Source organism: Dysidea avara, chromosome 14, assembly GCF_963678975.1.
Source record: "Dysidea avara chromosome 14, odDysAvar1.4, whole genome shotgun sequence".
NCBI lineage: Eukaryota > Metazoa > Porifera > Demospongiae > Dictyoceratida > Dysideidae > Dysidea > Dysidea avara.
Genome location: NC_089285.1, coordinates 9,758,950 through 9,782,429, shown reverse-complemented (window position 1 = coordinate 9,782,429; position 23,480 = coordinate 9,758,950). Strand labels below are relative to the sequence as shown.

Here is a 23,480-nt window from a genome sequence, read left to right as displayed (position 1 = left end):
GTTCTATCGTGGCCCAGCTTGAATACAAGCACCAAGTGAACACTTGGCATGCCAAGGGTGTACCCTTCAAGAAGCATTTGTATGTTCCAGAAACTCATCCCGAAACTGGAAAGCCTTTTTGTGAGCGTGAAGATGAAGGGCATATCTTTAAGGTATGCAGCCAAAGTACTGTACTCTGGTAGTATGAATTTTTGTTGCTGTTGAATAACTAGCGTATTGGTCAGAGTTTGAGAAAAGGTGGCCCAAGAGAGATAAAGCTAGAGAGGTTTGAAGAAGCATTACACGACCCTACTGCAAGATTAACATACTCAGCTCTTTCTGGTGTGTATATACTGTTAGAAGTATATTTTGTGACGGGTAGGTTTGCAGGTGTCCGAAAACAGTCGGTGAAGGATATTGAGCGGTTGTTTAATCAATTCTTGGTAGCATGGGTGAACAAGAAGGGATATGAGCTATTAGGTACCAATGATCGGATCACAATGGCTGTTCGTGGTACAACATCAATACGCACCAAGTTTCATAACATCCCATTAGAACTCCCCCCACCACCAGGAATACCTACTTATAATTTAGTTGCTGTTGAACATTCATATTGTAATCCAGCTAACAAATGAACTAACAACAAATCATACATTAAGCTAAAGTACTACGACTATGTATAACATTGTGTGACCACTCTCCACTTCTTGTAATTTTGATCCCTGCATACCATCCTGGATGCTTGAAGTACAACATACGTTTGATGCAGTCAAGTTGAACATTTAAAATACAGCAATCATCCATGGCCTTGTGAACCTCATCACGTATCTCCTGCACCACGTAACCAATCCATTCCCATGTATCATTTATGTTGACCACAAAAGCTATTGCTTTAGCATCGACTGGATTACTTGTTTCCTTAAGCAATTTCACTGGTAAAGCTATTCCCTCACTTCTTTTCTTATTAGCTAAGGCAAGCGTCTCTTGGTACACGTGTTCTTTTGTACTGCCAATGCATTTAAATATCACTGAATGTGTGATGGCTGGTATAGCATTGCTACTGTCATCATCAGATTCATCATTAACGTCTTTAATTTTACCTGAAGCTTTTGAGCTGGTCTCGTCTTCATTACTTGAATTTTCATCAAGCCAAGTCCAGTTCCACATTACAAACACTTGATCATCATTGTACAGTTGGCAGTTGTCAATGTTTGCAGATCTTTCAAACTCTTTTCCCTACAGAGAACAGTATATCTGTTTGTACTTTGAATAAATCATATGAGATAGCCATCATTATTATAAATGAGAAAACACAATAAGTAGAATAAATGTGTGACCTCGGTCTACATAACAAGCATAAATTTATTTAAGAATGAAAATACCTCAATTAGAAAGGCGTTTTCATAACTGAAGATGATCTTCACAACTGCTGGCAAAGGTTTGTCCAACATGTCGCATCATCTTGCAAAACCGTTGAAAACTTTTATTTTCCCTTCAGACTCCTCCATTTGTAACTTCACTTGCTGTAACGTAGCCTTAAAAACAGGGAAACTAGGAACTGTGTACAAAAATGTATCGCCCTTCGCCAAGACGGTGATTTCAACATCCATACCACCAGCATCATCGGCTTCATCCATTTTTTGGTGACACGTTACAGTATTTAAAATATGCAATTAAAGTAAAAAAAATTCGCTGCGCTTAAATCGTGTCCGCCCTCCTCTGGTGGAGTTAGAAGTGTTTCTAGGTGTTCCATATGCTGGTGACCTGTGAAGGGATTGCTCGTGGTGTCCAATAGTATAATATCCTGTGATGCTGTCCTCAGAAGCACATCAGCTACATACCACTTGCTGTTCCCATGACACAAGATGGCCTATCAAATCTGGAAACGGCCTACCAAATTTAATCTTGCTAGGAAATTTAGGACTACTAGAGGGCTGTATAACATTCTTATTTGACATCTCTGTCAACAGTGACTGTAGCTCCCACCTCTTCTGGGGACACATTCTACACAATTGCTAGTAAATAGGTGCTGCATAACCAGTGTGAATCATTTGTTGAATCATATCAGTTTCACCCAACTGATCCTTACTAAGTGCAAAATATCAGCATACTCCAATAAAGCAAACAATCTTTCCTGCTCTTGGGAATTCAGAGATGTTCTCTCCACAATACTGCTTACAATTCAGCTGACACACTCTCAACCATCTGTACTGAGGAAACATGCACAGAACTATCAGGATTCTTGGCTCTACCACAGTAGCAATCTTAGTACCCTTATAAAGGGTTATATCATGATCAGTTGGATTCATGATACACATAGGAACAGATGCACCAGCTCTCACAGCAGCATGTGTCACTATCACATTGTAGGACTGCAGCTCCACACCCACCCTCCAACACATAGATTTGACTATCCTGAACACCACCACTGACATCTGTCATTATCTCAATTTCATTATAAGATGGAATCCTCAAATTAGCAGCCACTATCACAGATAGTGCTGGTAGTTTATTCCTGTTGTTATAGTTTTGAGAACACAAAGTAAGACTTGTCCATCACCTGTGCTTGACAAGGTCAACACTGCAACTTCCCAAAAAATCCAGGCTCAAAATAGCCTCAGTTGAGGCAACAACTATCACTGTTTGTACAAATACCTTACCATCAACTTCCCACTGTATGAGAGCTAAGCTATTAACATTGTAGTACAGACTCAACTCATTCCAAGGAGTCAAACAGTCATCAGAATGCATGCACTGGATTACTCCGGAGGTGTATGCAGGAGAGCTGCCTTGAGAGCACTGGATTGACCAATTTGAAAGTATTGCAGCAATTAATGGCTGGGACAAAGGACAGAAATTAGTGTGGCTGAATCTTGCAAAGTTTCAGGTTCATTGTAAGAAGCGAACAGCAGACTATGGTGAGGATCTGAGGATTCTGGTGGATAAGGCATAACCAACTCCGGATGATGATGCTAGGCAGCAGCTCGCATTGCAGCAGAGGAAGTCTAAGATGATTAAAGCAGCAGTGGCAGCTACCTTAGATTGGAGTCGTACATTGTGACACACAGCTCACCTGGTGCAGTAGCTCCAGTGCAGGTGCCTGTGGATCTAGTGGGTCAGAGGAGTCTAATGGACATGATGGTACAGCTGTTGACTCGTATCAGGCCTTAAATTAGCGTACGGTCAACAGACAAAATCCGCACAAATAGCACAATGCCTGCACATAATTAGTTTTGGGTGGACACACATGTCCTTGCAAAACCAATAGTGGTACCATAAAAGCTGATGTGTACATTTTTGTTTGTAGTGCTAACAATAACTGTCACTTGGTTTACTAGGAGATACTACATTTTCTCAACCCAAAGATTTATGAATGCCACCTCCCCTTTGTGTACTGCTATCACCAACAGCTGTAGTGTCCACAGCCTGGTGATATGTTGCTGCTATTTAACCTCAAAACTCAAGCAGTGCACATAAAATGCTCCTCTAGCTCATGTCTGTACATTTGTGAATATGTAGGGACATTTGTCCTCGGCACCTTAAAAATTAAGGCCTGCGTATGGAGAAATGGAAGCCAGGGATTTGAATCAGGAGAGAGATAGTGACTAAAAGTTATTAGAGAAGTCACGGTGTATGGTAGTTGTGTGTTATAGGTGGGCCATTTTGCTAGGGAGGCATTGAATCAGGGAAATAACAGCCCTTGGGGCTGAGGGCCTACCCCCAAGGGAAGTAGTAAGGGTTATAATCCCCTAATAGTTATTCCTTTTCAGTAGTTGCCAACTCCCTCAGTACAACCCTGCCTAAAAAACAGCTGAAAAACAATTAGATACCCTAATAAAGTAGTCACTTATAAGTGGTCAACTTTTGAGCCCATTTTTTGCTATTGTACTTACTAGATGAATTTTGATTTTCATTTTAAAGTTGCAGTAATTGGAATTGACTCTCTCCTAAAAGGGAAATTTCCTTTTCACATAAACAATTGGCAATTACGCTGATCACCAAGAACAATTTTATGCACCAGGCACCGACAATTTAAAATTGATACACGATCTTTGAAAATTATAGAATCCACTGTTACCTAACTGTTAATCTGATGAAAATTTGCTTTCCAGGTACAGAATGATTGCATATCACACATCTTTAAATAATCCAAATATTTCCATTGTCGATGGAGTGATTCTTATTCAGAAGATGACAAATATAAAAAAGGACATTTGGCACAGTAATAAAATATCTAGCCAACATGTTTCTAATGATAGGCTTACAAGTAACTGTTCCATGCTAAAATGCTAGTGCTATTGCAACAATTTACCTTGCATAGAACTGAGTTTGTGTGGTACAGATGAAGATTTAAACATACAAGTAGAAGGAAAAATGAAAATTTTGAAGTTGGATTAGGGATCAAAAAGTAGGGAATTGCTACGTAAGAAGTAGTGAAAGAAGAGAGGTTGCCCATACATCTGCAGATATACCAGTGGACATTTAATCCCTAAACTTCATTCAGTCTATAACCACGACTGAATTAGGGATTAAATGTCCACTGCAGCATATAGACAACCTCTCTTTTTTCACCACTGTATTAGATTGAAGTATAGGGATTAAATGTAGGACTGTTTTTGTAACATAACTATAGCTGGTGAACCCATGCATATACTGCATCAAAAGGAATAAGGGCACCTGACAAAATATATGTCTGGTCGCATGCCCAAACTATCAATTATGAAGCAAAAGTGGAGACAGCTATACACTTCATTAAAATTGTATTGGTATAAAAGCCTATTGGGGACCTCAGAAACTGTCATTTGTAAGGATTGAGGTTAAATGTATAGTGTCCTTTACAGAGATGATCCTTTAAGAGAGGTTACACTGTAGCTAATAAGCACTGTAACTCGTATAACTATAAGCACTGAACTTTAGTGATATTCTGGCATGCAGGTACATGTATAGTGATTTCATTTTTCTGGCACCAAGGTGAGTGTCGTGAAGTTCTTGTAGAACAGACTGTCTGCCCTGTGGTGGAACAACAACTCTGGTTCACCATAAAATGCAACCAGACAGCTCAGCCTTTCGTTTACTATAGGGTTGAAATTCCTCATCAAGGATGAACCGACTGATTTCTTGCAAAACTGGATGTGTATCTGTCTATCTTGTGGATGACAGATGTTGTAACAGGTGAATTAGTTTTGCTGGCTGGCAATCCACATCTGCAGTCTGAGGTTGTTAGTGTGTCAGCATTTCCAAGGTCTTTGCCTGGATTGTATCGATTGGTAAATCTTGAGGAAGCTGTAGGAGAAATTGTCTGAACTATTGAACAAGTAGGACAATGGGTGATTATATGAATTATCTCCCAAACAAGTAGTTGTGGAGTTTTTAGACAGCAAACACCACACCTGGGGCTTCTGTCTCAAGCTGGCTGTAGTCCTACTTAGCAGGTGTTAAGGTGCTGGAGGCATAAGCTACTGGGCGTTCTTGACGATCATCCATAATGTGTAACAACACAGCACCCAACTCATACTACTAATTGTTGTGTACTGTCATAGTAAATGAGTAAGGTATAATTCTGTAGTGTGCCCTTGGCTGCTGCATATGCCTTATCATGCATAGTTCCAAAAATTAATCTAGTAAATATTCGAACTTGACAATGTTAAAGATTGCACTGATCAAGTACAACTATTAAATGTGCAATGTTTAACCAAGGAAATATGGCAATAATAGATGTATGCACACGCACGTCAGCATTGTTCAGATTACTATATATACACATAACCAACACAAAGTAGTAGAAAAATGACCTTGCATGCATAATATTAATAAACTACTTACAAAGGTCATTGCCATATTCGCAGTGTAGGGTTCCAATTGACTGGCGTGTGCTTGCACAATGCCACTAAATCTCAAAAATTCTTTTCTGCCCTTGCAAATGTATATTCAAGATTCTTTGAAGGCTGTGACTATTGACACCAATTATTGGTGGTGCTAAGAGCCATCAAATAACTATTGACACCAACTCTGTCACGTGATCCCACCACATTGCACCCAGGGTTATCAATACACTGTAACGTGACGATGATCAAGTTATGACGGAGTGGAGCCGTGGGGCGTGTTGCAGATTTGCGTCTTGACTTAGAACAATGTATTTCGAGTAACAGGTAGATGATTTACAGATAATAGTAACAGTGTGACTTGTATTGTGTTTATATATAATGCACAAGATTCATCAACAGTTAAGCGGATCCTGGTAAACAGTATTCGGCTATCTTCCATGTCATCCACTCCCTTATTTCATTTGTGTTCCCCTGTAAGGCACATGGGACGTATGTATCTGAGTAATCATTTCATGCAGGGCATACACAAGCTAGTTGAATGTCATAAAACGATATTGATCAATTTGTTATTATTACTACCTGTAGCCATCTTACTTGTGATAATGCACGTATATCTTTCCATGTGACTCCCGTCTTTGCCACCAACCATTCTTTAAACAAAGCAACAGAATTGGGATGTGTGTTTGCCACTGAATCGTACAGCCACAACTCCTTCTTAACAGGGTGCAATACCTATGGGAGTACATGCACATGTCAAACTGAAATATATAGAAAATCATAGTTGTACCACTAGTATCCAGTGTGACTGATTGATGTTAACTGGAACTACCCATTAACTTGTAGTCACAAATGTTAACCTAACCAAACATGATGTTGTACAATGTACATGTAGCTACTAATATAGTTTTACGATACCACTTTTAGCCAAATCCAGGTCACGGCACATACTGTTGTACAAAAAAAAGGAAGATGCAACAAAGGTTTTCTTCCCATTCTGCAATACAAGATACCAATTTGGTAGTACTAAACACATGTTTGTAAGACGTACCAATTCAGAGGAATATATTGCAACAACTTTCAGAAATGTAATGATTGTCTATAGGATTATACACATAAGATATAAGACACGGTTTACAGTGGCGGATCTAGATGGGTTTCTGGAGTTTCGACAGAAACCCCCTTTTGATTTAGCTCAGTGGAAGCCTATAAATACATAAACATTGTGTTATTGACAATTTGTCATAGCTAATAACTATATACCATTGTGTTCAGTTGCATGCAGCCGCTGCACTTAACTGACACCATTTATAGCAACTAAACCCTCAGCAACACTTCACTTTTCATCCCCCACTGCATTAAAAACGATTGAGATACTCTAATAGAGCAGTCAAGTAACTATGTACTCTAACAGAGCAATCAAAGCTGCATATTGTTAGCTATAGTATTACAGTTTAAAGCATTACATGGATTTATTGTAATTGCTAACCTAAAATCCAATCTCAGAGTTTGAAAATCTCAACATTTTCTGGAGAAACGTCATCAGATGTCTTTTTCAGCTATACCAACTTTCAGAAACCCCCTTTTAAATATCCTTGATCCACCGCTGGTTTAACCCTCTCGTGTGGTTGTTTACCTTGTCTGTAAGCCGGTTACCAGGGAATAGAGCAAAAACATCCACATCCATCATATCTGATGACACCATTTCCCGAATCTCCCTTGTTGTGCTTCTCGCCATATATCATAAACCTGTAATAATGAAGTATAGATATGTACAAGGTAGTAGTATGCATAATACCACATCTTTAATTTCTGGCTTCAGTGTCCACCATGAAGACTTATCAAGGTCTACCCAAATGTTTGTACTCTCAGTACAATGAATACTGGCTGTCTGTTGGGCTGTAATATTGGCATTGTAAATTTTGTTAATAACTAATACATGTATATTTTATTACAAACCTGTACCAGTACAACGCCTGTTTACACAACATTGCTTCTTCTTTCCAGACCCACCATACTTATTCATATCAAGACATGCAGAGCACTTCTCACAATTCTCGGATTTACACCCAACACAATCTCCACATCGATGTGATCGTTTCCTTGCTACAACGGGATCTCCTATATATTATGTAGATTGATTGGCATATCACAGTTAGTTGCATGTATTGGTATATGTATACTTACTTGCATCATTTGTCTGTGTCTGAAGATCATCTGTGTTAATGCTACGTTTCTTCTTAGCTTTTGATGGCTTTGAAGAATACTTTTGGGCAGTCACGAATTTTTGTAGATGGTTTAAGATGGATAGAAGTTTAGAATACTTTGGGCGGCCACAAGTTTTTGTAGATGGTTTAAGATGGATAGAAGTTTTCTTCACAGGTAATGGTGTAGCTGAAGGTGTTGTCAATTGTTCCATTTTTCACTGCTTCAAATGTCAATTCTTCTTTAAATGTTGTTTCTTCTTCCTCATTGTAACAGTTGACAACAGTTGTTTCTTCTTCCATTGGAACAGTTGATAGCAGTTGTTTCTTCCTCATTGGAACATTTGATAGCAGTTGTTTCTTCTTCAAATTCTTGTTCATGTAGGGTCACCACTTCACAGGAGATTCATCAAGAATTACATCAAACTCATCCACCTGAACTGGCTTTTCTTGTGTTGGTTGATCCTCATCATTACAGCTTACAATTACACGCTTGGATCCTGAATCCCATTTATGTAGCAGTGTTTCTACTGTACTGTACATTTCTCGAAATTGAACCATGCCAACTGTGCTAGATTGAACTGCAACTTTTTGGCATAAGCTTAGCATCTTCTTGTACTTCTGAGCTTGATTCAGTGTTCCTTGAACAGTTGGATCTTGCAGTACATCATACACAGCAAATTTTCATTGTAGACGTTTTCTTCTATGTCTTGTGATATGAAATAAATCTGGTATGATTTCAGCCATCACTGGTGTATTGTGGTAAGCTCCACTAAGGGCAAACCCTTGTGCAAACAGGCGCTGATTATGTGCCTGCAGGGGAGTAGCATAGTACTCCAAAATGAGCAAGTGCACTCACTAGATTCCGTGTTCACCTTGTGAATGCGGTCTTTAAATGTAATTGTTACCAGTGGACCATCATCACTAGAAAACTCGTAATCTACTTTTTGGGCCACTTCTAAGTGATTCTGTATCAATCTGATAGCATATCCAGTACATGCTGCAGTGATGTCCTTCATTCCTGGCATATGGTCATGTTTGGTGGATACTGTTGTAAACTGTTCAACAAAAGCTTGGTGGCTACTTTCTTGATTAATGGATTTCACAAAGGTGAGTAATCCTTCAAACATTTCAGAAAGAGAGGAAGCTCTCCCCGTCAAATCTTTGAGCTTACTGTGACTACGTTCTAGTCTGTTGTTACCAAAGTGAACACTGCAGTCCCATTGAAAAGAAACCCACATATCAGTGCAATTATTCCAGTTGTCAAGAAAGTATTTCTCAAAGCTAGGATTTCCAAGATGCAAAATCTCTGCCAAGTAATCAACATATTCATCCATATTTTCACTGTACACCATGTCATGTAGTACTTTCCTAATGCATCCCTTCTTTCATTAGGCACTTCAAGGTCAGACACAGCTTTATAAAAACATTTGATGACATGGAACTGACAAAACAGGATTGTTGTGTTGAGAAGTTCCTCTCTGAGTACAGATAGTTCAGTAAAATCTTTGTCGATGATGACAACTTTTGTGTTGCTATAACTTGGGTGGCATTGCTTAAATTCTTGAATAATAGCTGATAAGTGCTGTGCGCTTTCATGTGTTGTGGCAGCATAAAACACTGTTCTGCCATGACCATTTCCATCCTAATACAGTGGCAGCGTGATGCATTTACACTGTAGGTACCATCGATCATAACTACCCATGGGAACTTTTCATGTAAGTGCAATAAGTGAGAAGAGGAAAAGTAAAAGATTGATGTTCATTGGCTTCATTAACGATCACACCTCCTTTGCTACCGTTATCACTTTGAATCTCCTCCTCCAGTCGTTCAATAGTGATCTGTGCCTCATCACGTTTGCCTTTTGATTCTAGTTTAACTTTAGTTCGAACATTTTGAAGATCCTTGAGTACAACTTGCTTCCCAAATTGTTTAAGTATGTACTGTCTAACCAATTTCAGTTTGGTCCATGTACACAACATTTGTGACCTCCTTTAACTCATCACCATCAAGCCGGCGCACAAAAGGGTAGTGAGGAATGATGTGAGCTATTTGATTTTATTGGTCAGCTTCTGGTGGCAGCACGATCTGTGCAGCTTTTTGACGACAGACAAAATGTTTCTTGCTCTGGAGCATAGGACAAGCAGAGCAGCAACTGCGCCGTGGGTCAGCAATGACCAGTACTAGGTAAAGTACCTGAATGCGGAGTATGGTTATAATTGAAGCTTGTTAGCCATCTGGCTGAGCCATGTATATGCTGAAATTCAGCCAAAATGACGTGATTTTTGCAAACAAATACCAGAATGGTTGATACATCAGTGAGACAGTCTCCAACAGCAAGGATACAAAGCTTATAAACACCTAACAATACGGCTATCTCGCCCAGTAAACGCATAGAGCAATCCAATACATGAAATAGGCATTCACGTGATCGATATTCAAATCTCGGAAAATACAACTATAATCTATTCCAATGACCTTAAAATCACTTGGAATCAAGTGACAATCAGTTTGTGTGCATTAGTTCAGTATCTCGACTAGCCCAGCAGTCTAAGACTCTTCCTACGATGCCATCACAGCACAAAATACACCTGCACTGGCCCAGACCATGCCTGAGTGAACAATTAACACAAATATTTACAAAAGGAGCACACTGCATTGTTCCTATTCAGAAATGAAAGCGATTTCATGGTTTCCGTGATTTGAATTTTGATCACGTGAGTGCCTATTTCATGCATTGGATTGCTCTATGCGTTTACTGGGCAAGATAGCTGTATTGTTAGGTGTTTATAAGCTTCGTATCCTTGCTGTTGGAGACTGTCTCACTGATGTATCAACCATTCTGGTATTTGTTTGCAAAAATCACGTCATTTTGGCCGAATTTCAGCATATAGATGGCTCAGCCAGATGGCTAACAAGCTTCAATTATAACCATAGTCCGCATGCAGGTACTTTACCTAGTACTGGTCATTGCTGACCCACGGCACAGTTGCTGCTCTGCTTGTCCTATGCTCCAAAGCAAGAAACATTTTGTCTGTCGTCAAAAAGCTGCACAGATTGTGCTGCCGCCAGAAACTGACCAAACCACCAATACTTTAGGTTGATGATACCACCAATACTTTAGGTTGATGATAGACTATTTGAACAATGTTGAGAGTGAATATCGTGGCATACGAAGAACCCCTACAAACTGCTGCAACGAAAAATCACGTGATTTAAGACATTTGTCGTTTTCTACCAGAAGATAGTGACAAACTTGGCTGCCATGCTGGTGTTATTCAAGGTTATATGAAATGTACAGCTCAGCAGAACACTTCAAAGCAAAGTGGTGTTGTGTAGGCTGATCCCTTTACCCCTCTTCCTTGCTTCTCCATAATGTACACACCTGAAGAGACACATTTATACTTACATAATTTGTGACCGAATCAGGCTTCCACACATTCTATTCTTTGACTTTGACCAATGCCTACCAGCATGTTGTTGACCTGAATTTTTTACACAGTCCATTACAATGTTACAGGTGGAAATTTGAAGCTGATGGCATATTCCTACATTGAGTTATGATCTCGCAAAGTAAAAAAAAACTGGATGTGTGTGGAGTCTTGGACTCCTGGTATTGTCACATTTAACATAATATATATATATATATATATACATTGCATAAAGTATATGGGACTATGGGTTAGAGGTGTCAAGGTGGCCATATGTATTCCCATGTATTGCTGGACCAAGGACTATGTAAATAGTTCTTAGCTATGACGAGTTACATATACATTGTAACAGTCATGCTTAGCTTCAGACAATTCCCCCATTGCTGAGCTTTATAAACACACACAAATACCAACAGATGCACCTAGTATCAAATTTTTTTTGTTCAAATATCAATAAGGCCATACCTATTTGATGTTATGTTGCGTGGGCAAAATTATTTTAAATTTGGGTAGGTAGGTCGGTTTGAAAATGAAAAAAAAAATTAAACACAAGCATACAAAATGTAAATAATGAATGTAGCTATTATAGTACATACACAGTTAAAAATCTAGGTTTCATATTCTTCTAGTAGCATCAGATTTAAACATAGATCTCCAAAAGAGCTTTCCCATCGTATTCTACAATTTTAGAGCATTGGACGATCTTCAGTGGTCCCTTTTGGACTATATCACGAGGGTGTTGACTTTAATTAAGAACACGTGATCCGTATACGTGATTTTCAAAATTATTTCATTTGAAGAAAAATGCAGTCAGTCGGGCCCGCGCAACATAAGATCAAATAGGTATGGCCTAATGTTTTTACTCATGTCATAATTAGATGGCCAACACCTTTTCAATGATGATGATGATGTCCTAGTTTTGACTCCCCCAACACAATAGGACGGAACATAATTAGAAGACTGGGGTTAGCAAGCCAGGTGGCAGAGGCCATCAGATCGTCTAATAATACAAGTACTTTACATGGTATGCGTAGTATAAAAATTTCGGGAAATTTCATTCTATTCAATTACCTGAATAACTGCCCGACCTGGGGTAGGTGGGGCGTGACATTGGTAGGTGCATAATTGTACCTAAGTAATATATTTACTGTAACGAATCTAATATTACATAATATTATTACTACAAGTAACAAAGTTACTAATCTCGTTAGTAATCCACTGAGTAATGCCTAGCCACAACGAAGTAACGAAGCCTACTGAATGAAGCTTATTCACCAGCTTCTTACTTATAACCAAGATTTTCACATTGTCCAACAACGCAAACATGTCACGTGATAAGGTAGTGGTTTCACATGTGACAGCTTAAGGCTGTGGACACAAAGTAATATAATATGTAATAATTATAATAGTTACTTTATTTTATTGGTAATATGTAACTGTAACTAAATAGTTCTGTTGCAAGTAATATGTAACTACCATAGATTCCCTAAAATTTCGGCATCTCTAAATATTCGGCACTCCCTGTGCTTTGAATGCAATGTGCTCTAAATTTCGGCAAGCGGAAAGAAAGTTTCTATTATAAGCGCGATAATTTATCGGCACTTGGAGTACTAGTTGATGAAGGTTTCTTTAGTACTGAGGATTCCCAGTGACCTCACATAATATGCTACCTCAATGCTGGATGAAGCACCAAGTGTGAAATTGTTCACGGAACGTGTCCAACGATGCCAGTCATCGTGTGACATCATGGCTACCACAAAACGATCTTCGTTTCAGTTCACAGAATAACATCTCTCCTGGAGCCCACAAACATGATACATCCTCAGATATAACGCTCTGTTAAGTCATGGAACACTTCATGCAGCAACTGGGAGCTAGCGAGATTTAATTAATTATCACGAGATAGCTAGTGTAATAGTATCGATTGTGGTTTCTATTATTATTAGTGTCGAGTGACTGTATACAAAAGCAATGCAGTAATGACATTGATCATCTCTTCTGGATAATGTAGGCAATCACGGTATATAAGTTAGTGCTGAAGCGAAGTGAGTGTTGCGGCCAGTGTCGTCAGTTCCGCCACAAGGTGCTCCTGTTGGTCAAAGTAACCAGTAAGCAGATCGCAAATAACATAGCCATGAAGCGTGCAGACTGTATTAGGGATAGATCCCTAAAAATTCAACAATAACACCGGGTTGGTACATTTTTTTCTTAATTGTTTGGCCAGACACGAACGGAATTAATTTATTTCTTCCGAATTTTTAGGGAATCTACGGTAGTTATTTTTAAAAGTAACTTGCCCAACACTGCTGGCAACTGTGGCTGAGTGGGTCTAACTGGCAACTGTGGCTAGGAGGGCAGCAGTGGTTGAGTAGGTCCACTGGGTAACTGTGGCCGAGTAGATCTAACCAGCAACTGTGGATGAGTGGGTAACTGTGGATGAGTAGGTATAACCGGCAACTGTGGCTGAATAGATCTAACCGGCAACTGTGGCTGAGTAGCTCTAGCTGGTAACTGTGGCTGAACAACAGACAGTGGTGGTGGAAGGAGTGGTATGTCAAACTGAGAGAAACCGTCATCTTCAAAGTCTACAGTGTTGTTAATTATCTCCTTCTCTACTTCTTGTTTCCTTCTCTTTGCAGTGATGTCACTGGCTGGTCTTAACCTCTTCTTTGTAGATGTGTCTTTCTTCATTTGTTCATTCAAAGAAGGTTTTTCATCACCTGTATACATTCATTGTATGTTGCACCAAAGTTTGCTACATTTCTACCCTCACCAAGTTTTAGGATTGTGGCCTCAAAGCTTTGTCCTTTCCATTTAACTGTCACATTTTCTCCTACTTTTTTCTGGTAATGGTCTTTGTTGAAACCACACTCCTTTGAAGTGTACCGCTCCAAACAACATAGGCGAACTTAAACATACCTGCGGTAGTGTAACAAGTATGTTGTTTACATAATAATAATATCATAAGAAGCCAATTACTGAAACCTACTGTACAGAGGAGAGCGCTCTTTTAGCTTCTTCATTTGTGGAATATGATGCCAGGTGTATAGTTAATCATTTCGCGCTCATTTTAAAAATAGTAACTGTACATAATTACAGTTCAACCCTGCAACGCCATTTGCTGTATCACCGTGATAAGATTTGTCACAGCCATGCTGAGGACATACAAACCGTGCTAATCGCAGTCGAGCTCACACACGAATGTCATCTTCAGAGAGAGTGCAACGGAAGAAACGCGGGTGGTATTCTACTTACTTAGAAATGGAAATCCCAATAAACAGCATTCCACGAAGGACTTGTCACCGACTTGTTAAAGGTACGTAACCTTGCATTGGTAGTATATAGCATGAACTGATAAATCACCGATGGATATTTAAAATGCTGTGAGCCTTTAACCCTTAAACGCGCACGCGAATTTACGAAATATTGCACTGAAATCGCAAGGGCCATTTAAGTGGCCCTCCATATTTGGCACAGAGGTATGCGCGCTAGGATTACGTGATCGTGAAACGGTTTAGTGCAACGGAAAGCCACGTTTCTGGGCTTTGATTCGAGCTCAAGAACTTTGTGCTGTGATTAAAGATAAGCGAGATATGGATGAAAATACTGTTGTTGATCAACTTTTCTATAGCGACACCGACGATGACTGGAACAACTCGGACGAAAAGGACTCTTTTGTCCATGGAGAAGACTCTTTTGTCCTTGATAGGCTTACCAGGGAACAAGACGGTAAAATGGCGGACAGATGAATCGGTCCTATCACTTCGCCTGCCATTATAGATGATTATGGCGGTGTGGAAGAAAATGATCGTGAGGAAGAGTTCAGCAACGACGAAGAAGACATCGAGGAAGAAACAAACGATGATTATGAAGGTATAATGCTTTTCACATGTTTTATAACTTGAGTCCTGCTTCTTCTAAAAGCTGATGTAAGATATTGTGAAGGTCATGATGAGTCAAGCCATCCTGGACGATCTGGGCTACATAGTGGAGTAAGTGACGGTGGGATGGGTAGCCTGGAAACTGAATACCCCTGTAGTGGTTCTCCTGTGGCCTACCATGGCTCTCCTGTTAGTTCTTCTCCACATGTCCCATTTTCACCTAGTGATAGAGGCAGGGACTACTCACCATCTCCATCTGATCCTTTGTCTGGTAGAAATAGAGGGAGGGGTAGAGGTAGAGGAAGGGGTAGGGGAACTGTGTCTACAATGGATCTTGTGCCTAGTCGAGGTAGGAGGAAAGGTACTGGTAGGGGTAGAGGTACCGGTAGGGGTAGGGATTTGGCTATCGAAAATGCTTATACTCTAGAGTGCTGTTTCACACCTGTGAATGATCGTAGGACCATCAAAAGCTTTAGGGAGCAACTGGCTACTAAACTTTTATGTCAACATAGCTCACGCCAGCATGGAGGACGTCAATCACAGGCTCTTCCTCCTCAATCGCCTGCGAGGCTTGAGGAACGCCATTTCATAGAGAACCTTGGGACTGACGGTGACTGTGCAGTGTGTTCTGACCGGAAGACACATAGAAAACGTACTAAGTATGGCTGCGTAAATTGTGGAATGGTTCATTTGTGCCTTAAAAATTGTTTTAAGATATACCACACCAAGGAAAACTATAAATAAATAAGGGGTGTATGCTATTTACTGTGTCTTAGACTTTTTACAGGTTCAGCCGATGTATATAGTTTAGATGTGTTGACAGTATTGTCTGTTTAGTTATGTACAGAGCTGTTTGTAATTCAGGTTTTTCCACGATTGTGGTTTTATTCTCTGAAATCACTTGGATCGGTGGTTTCTAAATGAGGCAAACCCTTTACTGAGTAAAGATCCCAGCTCTTTAGTGTATATATTTCATGTACATTTTATGTTTGAAAAGTTTTTCAAATTCTAATGCTAATAATACTTTGTTTGATGAACAGTGCATGATAAAATGGATTGCTGTTGGTATTTGATTGACCAGTCACCAGAATACGTCTTGGCAGCACGTTGAAACGCCACAGTGATTGTGTTGGAGTTCTTTGTTACATGCCTACAGGGTAAAAATAATTATGAGAATACGACATTTTTTTTCAATTCACAACTACCTGAGAGTTGTAGCTATGTCAATGGAATTTCACCACCTTGTATCAAGGGTACCACCCTTTCTAAACACCAAGTGTTGAGGCGAATGGACAGAGGAGCTGCCTACCATGATGATTATTTCCAAATGATGCGCGTATTGCTGTGGATAAATGGAGAAGTATTATTGATAAAAACATAATAATAATATTGGATAAACCCCAGGTTATCCACCATCTGTGTACCAAGTTACAAGCTGATACATCAAGGATTTTTACAGATACAGTCGTGTAAAGACGTGCGGTTACTTCGCACAATTGTGTGAATACCACAAGTTTTTTCTAAAATTCATAAATACCTGAGAGTTGCAGCAATGTCAATGGAATTTCACCACCTTGTATCAAGGGTACAACTCTTTCTCGACACCAAGTATTGAGGCGAATCACCAACGGAGCCACCTACCATGACGGTTATTTCCAAGTTATGCGCATATTACTTCGGATAAATAGAGAAGCATTAATGATAAAAAATTGATAGTCACGATGGATAAACCCCAGGGTATCCACCATCTGTGTACCAAGTTTCAAGTTGATACGTCGAGGATTTTCAGAGATACAGCCTTGTAAAGACGTGCAATTATTTTCGCGAAAGTAAGCATAAACTTTCGTGCGTTTTCGGTGTAATAAATAATAGGGCCATTATAATGGCCTTTGCGCGTTTAAGGGTTAAGTCTATTGCTACCTGCATGCTACTGTAGCTAGCCAACAACATACTGCATTACAACTAGCTATGTTTTGGTCTTCAGGCAGAGTGTGTTTCTGTATAAGTATTTTAGATAAGAAACATGCAGAGATGCACCCTGAACACAGCTATGAAGTTGAATCTGATGATTGCCAGCATGATGATGAAACGAAACATGCAGAGATGCACCCTGAACACAGCTATGAAGTTGAATCTGATGATTGCCAGCATGATGATGAAACAGCTAACGTTACTAGCACTGTCAATGAAGATGAACAACAACAAATAGACGAAGATTAGACATTCCAGGAATACTTGGAAACTACTGAAGCTCAATTAAAAGTAGGAGCAATGCCTAGTGAAGATGCACATTTTGAAGAGTTAACTCCCCGTCAAGAATTCAGTTGTAATGAAGAAGTGAATTCTAGCAAAGCATTCAATCACAGTGAAGAAGGAACTCCTAGTATGGAACATAATCACAGTGAAGAAGTAAACCCTGGTAAAGAATATGAGTGTCATACCACATCATTTGATTGGACAACCCTGGGTGACCAGGAACATTGTGATGAAGTGCATGGTTAGTAATTAAAACATGCATTAAATATGAAATTATAACGGTCGGCCATGGGCCATTTTCTGACTAAGTGATGCTGTTGACTGATCAATGGTTACATTGATCGGCCATTTGTGCTGATCAAATTTTTCATAACTGTTATTCTTTATAACGTGTATTATTATAGTTATTATCGTATTGTTACCTCTCCCTACCGAAGCTATTTAATCACTGCGTGAAGTCTTGATCCCGCTGAAGCATCGACTCAATGCGCATGCGTAAGCTAGAGCACTACATCTCATGTTTCCCCCAATTATCAACTGTGGGTTACTGTCAATGTTGTGAAGAAGCAATCACTACACTGATTACACAAGTGGCGCTTTCCAGGAGAAGAAAAAAGTAATCTTTGCGAAGTGGAGGTATGATATTTGCGAAGTGGAGGTATGATATTAAATATAAGATAGCCATTTCGTGGTTAGAATGTGTAGAGAATGCACTGGCTGGAGAGAGTGGCCAAAATGAAAGGCAGGTGATAAAAGCATTCTGCACACGGCAGGTCCGAGAGTTAGTTTTGATCTCTATTGCAATTCGCAAGAGAAATAGCTAGTTGGATAGTGCTTTTTTGGATTATTGGGTGAGGTGCTCTACAAAATACACAGCTTAAAAGGTGATTCGCAGAACTTCAATTTTCACTAAAACAGCACTTCACTGGTCTGCAATCAAAAATCAACCAACTGAAACTCACGTAACGAAGTGCAAGGTTGGGTTACAAACGGCCTTGCACCTTTTTGGACCTTCTTAAGTGGAGCTTTATAGTGTTCACGTGCCAACGCAAGCTGATGTTCTTGCTCACGCTTTGATTTAGAAACTTGCAGCATCCATTTCCCCAAGAATCTGCATCTGATTTCAATAGTATAATGACCACCATGTAATGCACCATTCATGGAAACATTGAAGTGCACTAAACAGCACTGCTGAGGCTACTGCCCTTTTTTATTTTAAAACTTGAAAATCATGGAAAATTAAAATGCGCGCTACGAAAACAGCAAGGGGAATCACCATACTATTAACAGTTTTGATGTAGACTTGGGTAGGTTTGATCACCCAGAGTTGGAGGAGAAACTATAGAGATTGATTTTTTCATTGCCAACTCTAGTATCTGTGTTGACTCAACACCACTTGTAACAAAGCATTTAGCCCAGCTAAGTCTACAAACTGGCTGTACAATGCATTGATTCATAGTTTTTAAATATGCATGCAGCAATACAAATTTTTTACATGTATTACTAATAAACACAATTGATTCTCTAATAAACACAATTGATTCTCTATAAAATGTATGTTCATAAAGTTCAGTAATAAGTAGATGAAAGTGGTCTCAGATTCAATCTCAAATTTTAAAAAATGTCCTGGGGGGGGACATGCCCCCAGACCCTCCTAGAAGACTTGTGCTTGCACTGCAGGATGTGCTTTGCACACCAGAATAGTACACAGGAACATGTGATCTTCCAGCTAAATGTTAGGTGTTAAACTCGATCCAGTTTAATGGATATTTTCACTGTCTATAGTATTTACAACCTGGGGTCACTTTTCACATCGCTGCAAGGAGACACACACACGTTTATCCATTCTGCTAATGATCCAAATGGATCTATCACTAAGGGAATCAGGGATCTTCTTGGGTAATGCTTTTGCAGAATTACAATGTAGTGGATAGTACTGCCATAGATTATATGCATTGTGTGCTGCTTAGTATCACAAAGCTTTTACTGTGGCTCAGAACATTCCAAAGAAGAGTATTATATTGGAAGGTGTGTGGGCACAATTGATCAGAGTGTACTGGAAATTCAACCACCATCACGCATTACCCGTAAACTCCGTTCAATATCCAAGTACATGAAATATTTTAAAGTTTCAGAGTACAGTTTTTTATTGTACTATTCTTTACCAGCTTTAGCTGGGTTGTTGCCTTATTGACATTCCGAAAGTACGCGACTGCATCATCTACCTGAGCAATAGTGCATGAGAGACCGGTTATTCCTGTTCCCGTTCACTTAAAGACGTCGCCACTACAGGATAAACGCAGTAGCAACTGAAACGCTCGACTGAAGTTATAGAGCGTTTAGAATGTGATGATATGGGCGTTTATATATTGAAACTGCCATATGGCGGTTGTGGCGGTGAGAGGGTTAACTGCTTCGGAAATATTCTGCCTGTGTGAAGTGCCCAACCCTTATCAGTAGTGAACAGTTAGAGTAGGATACGGGTGGGCAGCACAACTAGTCCACAGGTCAGTAGTTAATGATAAGTACTGTACTTTCTTTAATTTTGGGTATACCACATTATCTCTGACTTACAAACCTGGGATTTATCGTAGAGGTGTACTTGCAACTGAACTATTTAGTTACAATTACATATTACCCATAAAATAAAGTAACATAATAATATTACATATTATATTACTTTGTATCCACAGCCTTAAGCTGTCACGTGTGAAACTACCACCTTATCACGTGACATGATTTCGTTGTTTGGCAGTGTGCAAATCTTGGTTATAAGTAAGAAGCTGGTGAATAAGCTTCATTTAGTAGGCTTCATTACTTCATTGTGGCTAGGCGTTACTCAGTGGATTACTAACGAGATTAGTAACTTCGTTACCTATAGTAATAATATTACGTAATTATTAGATTCGTTACAGTAACTATATTACTTAGGTAACGCGTTACATTTGTAAGGGAAGTAACTTGAGTAATATTATCTGTTTTTATAGCGTATTTCGTTATATTACTTAATCACCACAAAAGTAATAATATTACGTAACGCGTTACACGTATGTAACGCGTTACTCCCAACACTGATCGCAATACATTTATTACATGTTAATTATTCCCTACAGATAACTTGTTTGCAACTCTCTATAGGGTGATTTGTTTGTAGCTGAACTCCCTACAAGGTAACATCTTCCAGCTGATCTTTCTACAGGGCGATTTGTTTGTAGCTGAACTCTCTACATGGTAGTTTCTTTACAGCTGAACTCTCTACAATGTGACTTCTTCTAGCTGAACTCTCTACAGTGTGTACTTCTCTACAGGGTGACTTGTTTCTAGCTGAAATCTCTACAGGTGATTTGTTTGCAGATGAACTCTCTACATGGTGGAAGTCAGTGATCATCAACATGACTGGGACAGCCACCTTCCTAGAGTGTTGCTTGCTTATCGAACAGCTATCCACGGAACAACTGGCTTTAGCCCTTTTCACATCACCTTTGGCCGGTCTCCTTCCCTTCCAATTGATGTATTTTTAGGATCTCCAAAGCAGACAGATAGAAATGTTCCATCCTTCCTAGCTGACATTCACCATTCTTTGAACAATGCTTATGCCACTGTCCGAAAGAACATCTCATCTGCTCACAGGCGTAACAAGAATCACTATGACCAACAGAAACCATTCTCCCCCTTTCAAGTTGGAGATCAAGTGTGGCTTTTCTCCCCTGTTGTAAAAGCGGGTACTACCAAGGCGAGGACCGTATACAGTGTTGGATAGAGTGAACTACAGAATTAAATTGGTATGGTCATCTACTAAGCCACTAGTTGTGCATCATAATCGACTGAAACTGTGCTATGGTACTCCGCAGCAACTCACCACCCCTATTCCACAATTGCCATCTGCTACCCAGAGCCAGAACCCTCTTTATTCAGAGGTAGTCCGAAGAATGACACCATCGTTGGGTGGATATACTGCTCCACCCCACAATTCAACTATGGCTTCACCTATCAGTTCAACTACAGCTCCAACTAACAATTCAAGTATTGCTCCACCTAACAGTTCAACTACGGCTCCACCTAACAGTTCAACTATTGCTGCTCCACCTAACACGTTAACTACTTCCACTTCAGCCAGTAATGCTACTCTCCGTCAACCACCAGCAAGATACAATGACTTTGTTACTCCTTAACTTGTGAGGACACAAGATTTCTAGGGGGGGGGGGGGGAGGGAATAGTGTAACATAGTGTACTGACTCATACTTGCACACACACTATTATGTAACACGTGATATATATATATATATATATACACGCATGCGCTGTACTACTCGTTGACCACGTTTCATGATTGTTATTGTTGTTCCTGACGCTGCCTCGTGTTGTGTACTGTATTCCCCGTGCTACACAATTTTGCTATAACCAGCACAGGGAAACCATGCTGATATAATGACATGGAATCCTATATAGGCTGCTGGTTATAGTTGGTTGCATGAATCGGCTCCATCATGGTCATGGCTTGGAAGAATCTCACTCATTCTGAATTGCTCAACTTGACAGCCCTGAAGACACCACTTTCTTGAATAGGCCAGTTTAATGTAAGGGAAAGTATTTTAACTGATCTTTTAATTGCGGTTGTGCAACCACTGGATGCTGTGGTTAGTCATAAAGAATGTACAGAAACCATTGAGAAAAAGACAACCACGGACACAAAATCTATTGTCACATAGAATGCTATGGAAACATCCAAGTTATTAAAGCAGCGCTAAACCAGATTTCTATGCCCTGTGGTGTTTATCTGCTGTAAATAGGCTAAGCCACCAGTGAGTTATCTAATAAAGTGTAGAATATGTGACTATATGTTTTCTGGAGACAAAACACACAAGCAGTTGCTTGTTATCCTTGTTTACCATATATAAAGTACAAAAGAAAGTCTTAGAATCACCTGGATGGTTTATCTGGGTTTCCTGAACACTCTTCACTGTCATGGTGATTCAGTGCTTTCCTACAAAGTGCTTCGCAACAAAGGCTATTGTTTACAGTTGAAGTTCCTGTGTGATACTCTTACACTGAGTTTGTATGCCGTATACTTTGTAAGTTACCAAAGTTTTGCTGCCGGTTATCATCGTTTCCCAATGGCTTCAATATATTTTTATGGGCATCCAGCTACCCAATAGATAATTAACACTGATTGCAATCCTAAGGCCTTACATGGAACTGGAACGTAACAAGTGGAATGAATATTTTGTCTGTGTGTATGAAAATGTTTGTAAAACTGTGTCCGTAGCTTATCTGTTTATGGCTAACCTCACTTCAGGATGAAAGAGTTTAATCTCCCAAGACAGTAGTAACAAAAGTTTGAAGAGTTTGCAAGAACCACGTTTTGGCGAATTTGTGGTAGTGACACATTGGAGGATGCTGGCGATTTATCCTGATTTATCAATGTCTGGTTAGTGACTGATTTTCAGCTACCAGTGGCCTTGTAGTTGTAGAAACGGAACTTAGATCTACTCTTCCATACTGTACTGCAAGAGTGTGTCTACAATTATCGAACACTTGATCACCAGGCCACATTCAATTCTGAATCATATGTGATCAGATTTGCTTTTTACATCTTTAGCCAATAGTGCAAATCCCTGTGTAAGTGATTCGTCTGGTTCCTTATTGTTGACTTCACCCGTCACAACCTTTGCCGTCGTTTTCACCACTTGACACAAGGTGAACTCACGTGCGACCAACTTATTCTTATTAAAGCACTACAATTACATCACACTCCCCCCAAGTTGACCCATGGTCAACTTAGAAGGTACATAAGTGGTCCTAATTACAACATAACATATGTTACATGTACATATATGTTAACATAATACTAGGTTAACTAGAGTCAATCATCCACTTCAGTACTTGTTGTCTGGCTCTCTGAGCTG

At 39.6% G+C, this 23,480-nt stretch overlaps 2 protein-coding genes and 2 long non-coding RNA genes across 5 annotated transcripts; 2 read left to right on the top strand and 2 right to left on the bottom strand.

Annotated features, from left to right (window-relative positions):
- The first annotated feature begins 2 nt into the window (after positions 1–2).
- On the top strand, positions 3–447 carry LOC136244729 (uncharacterized). The gene is made up of 3 exons (XR_010695551.1): positions 3–152; positions 213–321; positions 370–447. It is a non-coding gene; the product is annotated as an uncharacterized lncRNA (long non-coding RNA).
- Positions 448–518: 71 nt separating this feature from the next.
- On the bottom strand, positions 519–1,695 carry LOC136244727 (uncharacterized). Its single transcript, XM_066036299.1, has 2 exons — positions 1,362–1,695; positions 519–1,215 (listed from the first exon to the last, which is right to left on the bottom strand). Exons 1-2 carry the CDS (start codon positions 1,428–1,430, stop codon positions 634–636), a joined length of 651 nt encoding a protein of 216 aa, XP_065892371.1. The 5' UTR covers positions 1,431–1,695; the 3' UTR covers positions 519–633.
- A 13,276-nt stretch (positions 1,696–14,971) lies between these two features.
- LOC136244629 (uncharacterized) lies at positions 14,972–16,357 on the top strand. Its single transcript, XM_066036192.1, has 3 exons — positions 14,972–15,165; positions 15,217–15,309; positions 15,361–16,357. Exons 1-3 carry the CDS (start codon positions 15,030–15,032, stop codon positions 16,059–16,061), a joined length of 930 nt encoding a protein of 309 aa, XP_065892264.1. The 5' UTR covers positions 14,972–15,029; the 3' UTR covers positions 16,062–16,357.
- On the bottom strand, positions 16,215–16,991 carry LOC136244630 (uncharacterized). 2 transcript variants are annotated; one of them, XR_010695477.1, is made up of 3 exons: positions 16,855–16,991; positions 16,523–16,659; positions 16,215–16,467 (listed from the first exon to the last, which is right to left on the bottom strand). It is a non-coding gene; the product is annotated as an uncharacterized lncRNA (long non-coding RNA). The 2 variants fall into 2 exon arrangements; XR_010695476.1 differs by lacking the exon at positions 16,855–16,991 and having other exon boundaries at positions 16,523–16,832.
- Between the last annotated feature and the right edge of the window lie 6,489 nt (positions 16,992–23,480).

Coding starts and splice junctions, on each gene's coding strand:
- LOC136244727 (XM_066036299.1), bottom strand. CDS start 1,430: ATGTTGGACAAACCTTTGCCAGCAGTTGTGAAGATCATCTTCAGTTAT. Junction 1,216..1,361: donor AAAACGCCTTTCTAATTGAG/GTATTTTCATTC, acceptor TGTTCTCTGTAG/GGAAAAGAGTTTGAAAGATC.
- LOC136244629 (XM_066036192.1), top strand. CDS start 15,030: ATGGATGAAAATACTGTTGTTGATCAACTTTTCTATAGCGACACCGAC. Junction 15,166..15,216: donor GCTTACCAGGGAACAAGACG/GTAAAATGGCGG, acceptor CTGCCATTATAG/ATGATTATGGCGGTGTGGAA. Junction 15,310..15,360: donor AACAAACGATGATTATGAAG/GTATAATGCTTT, acceptor TTCTTCTAAAAG/CTGATGTAAGATATTGTGAA.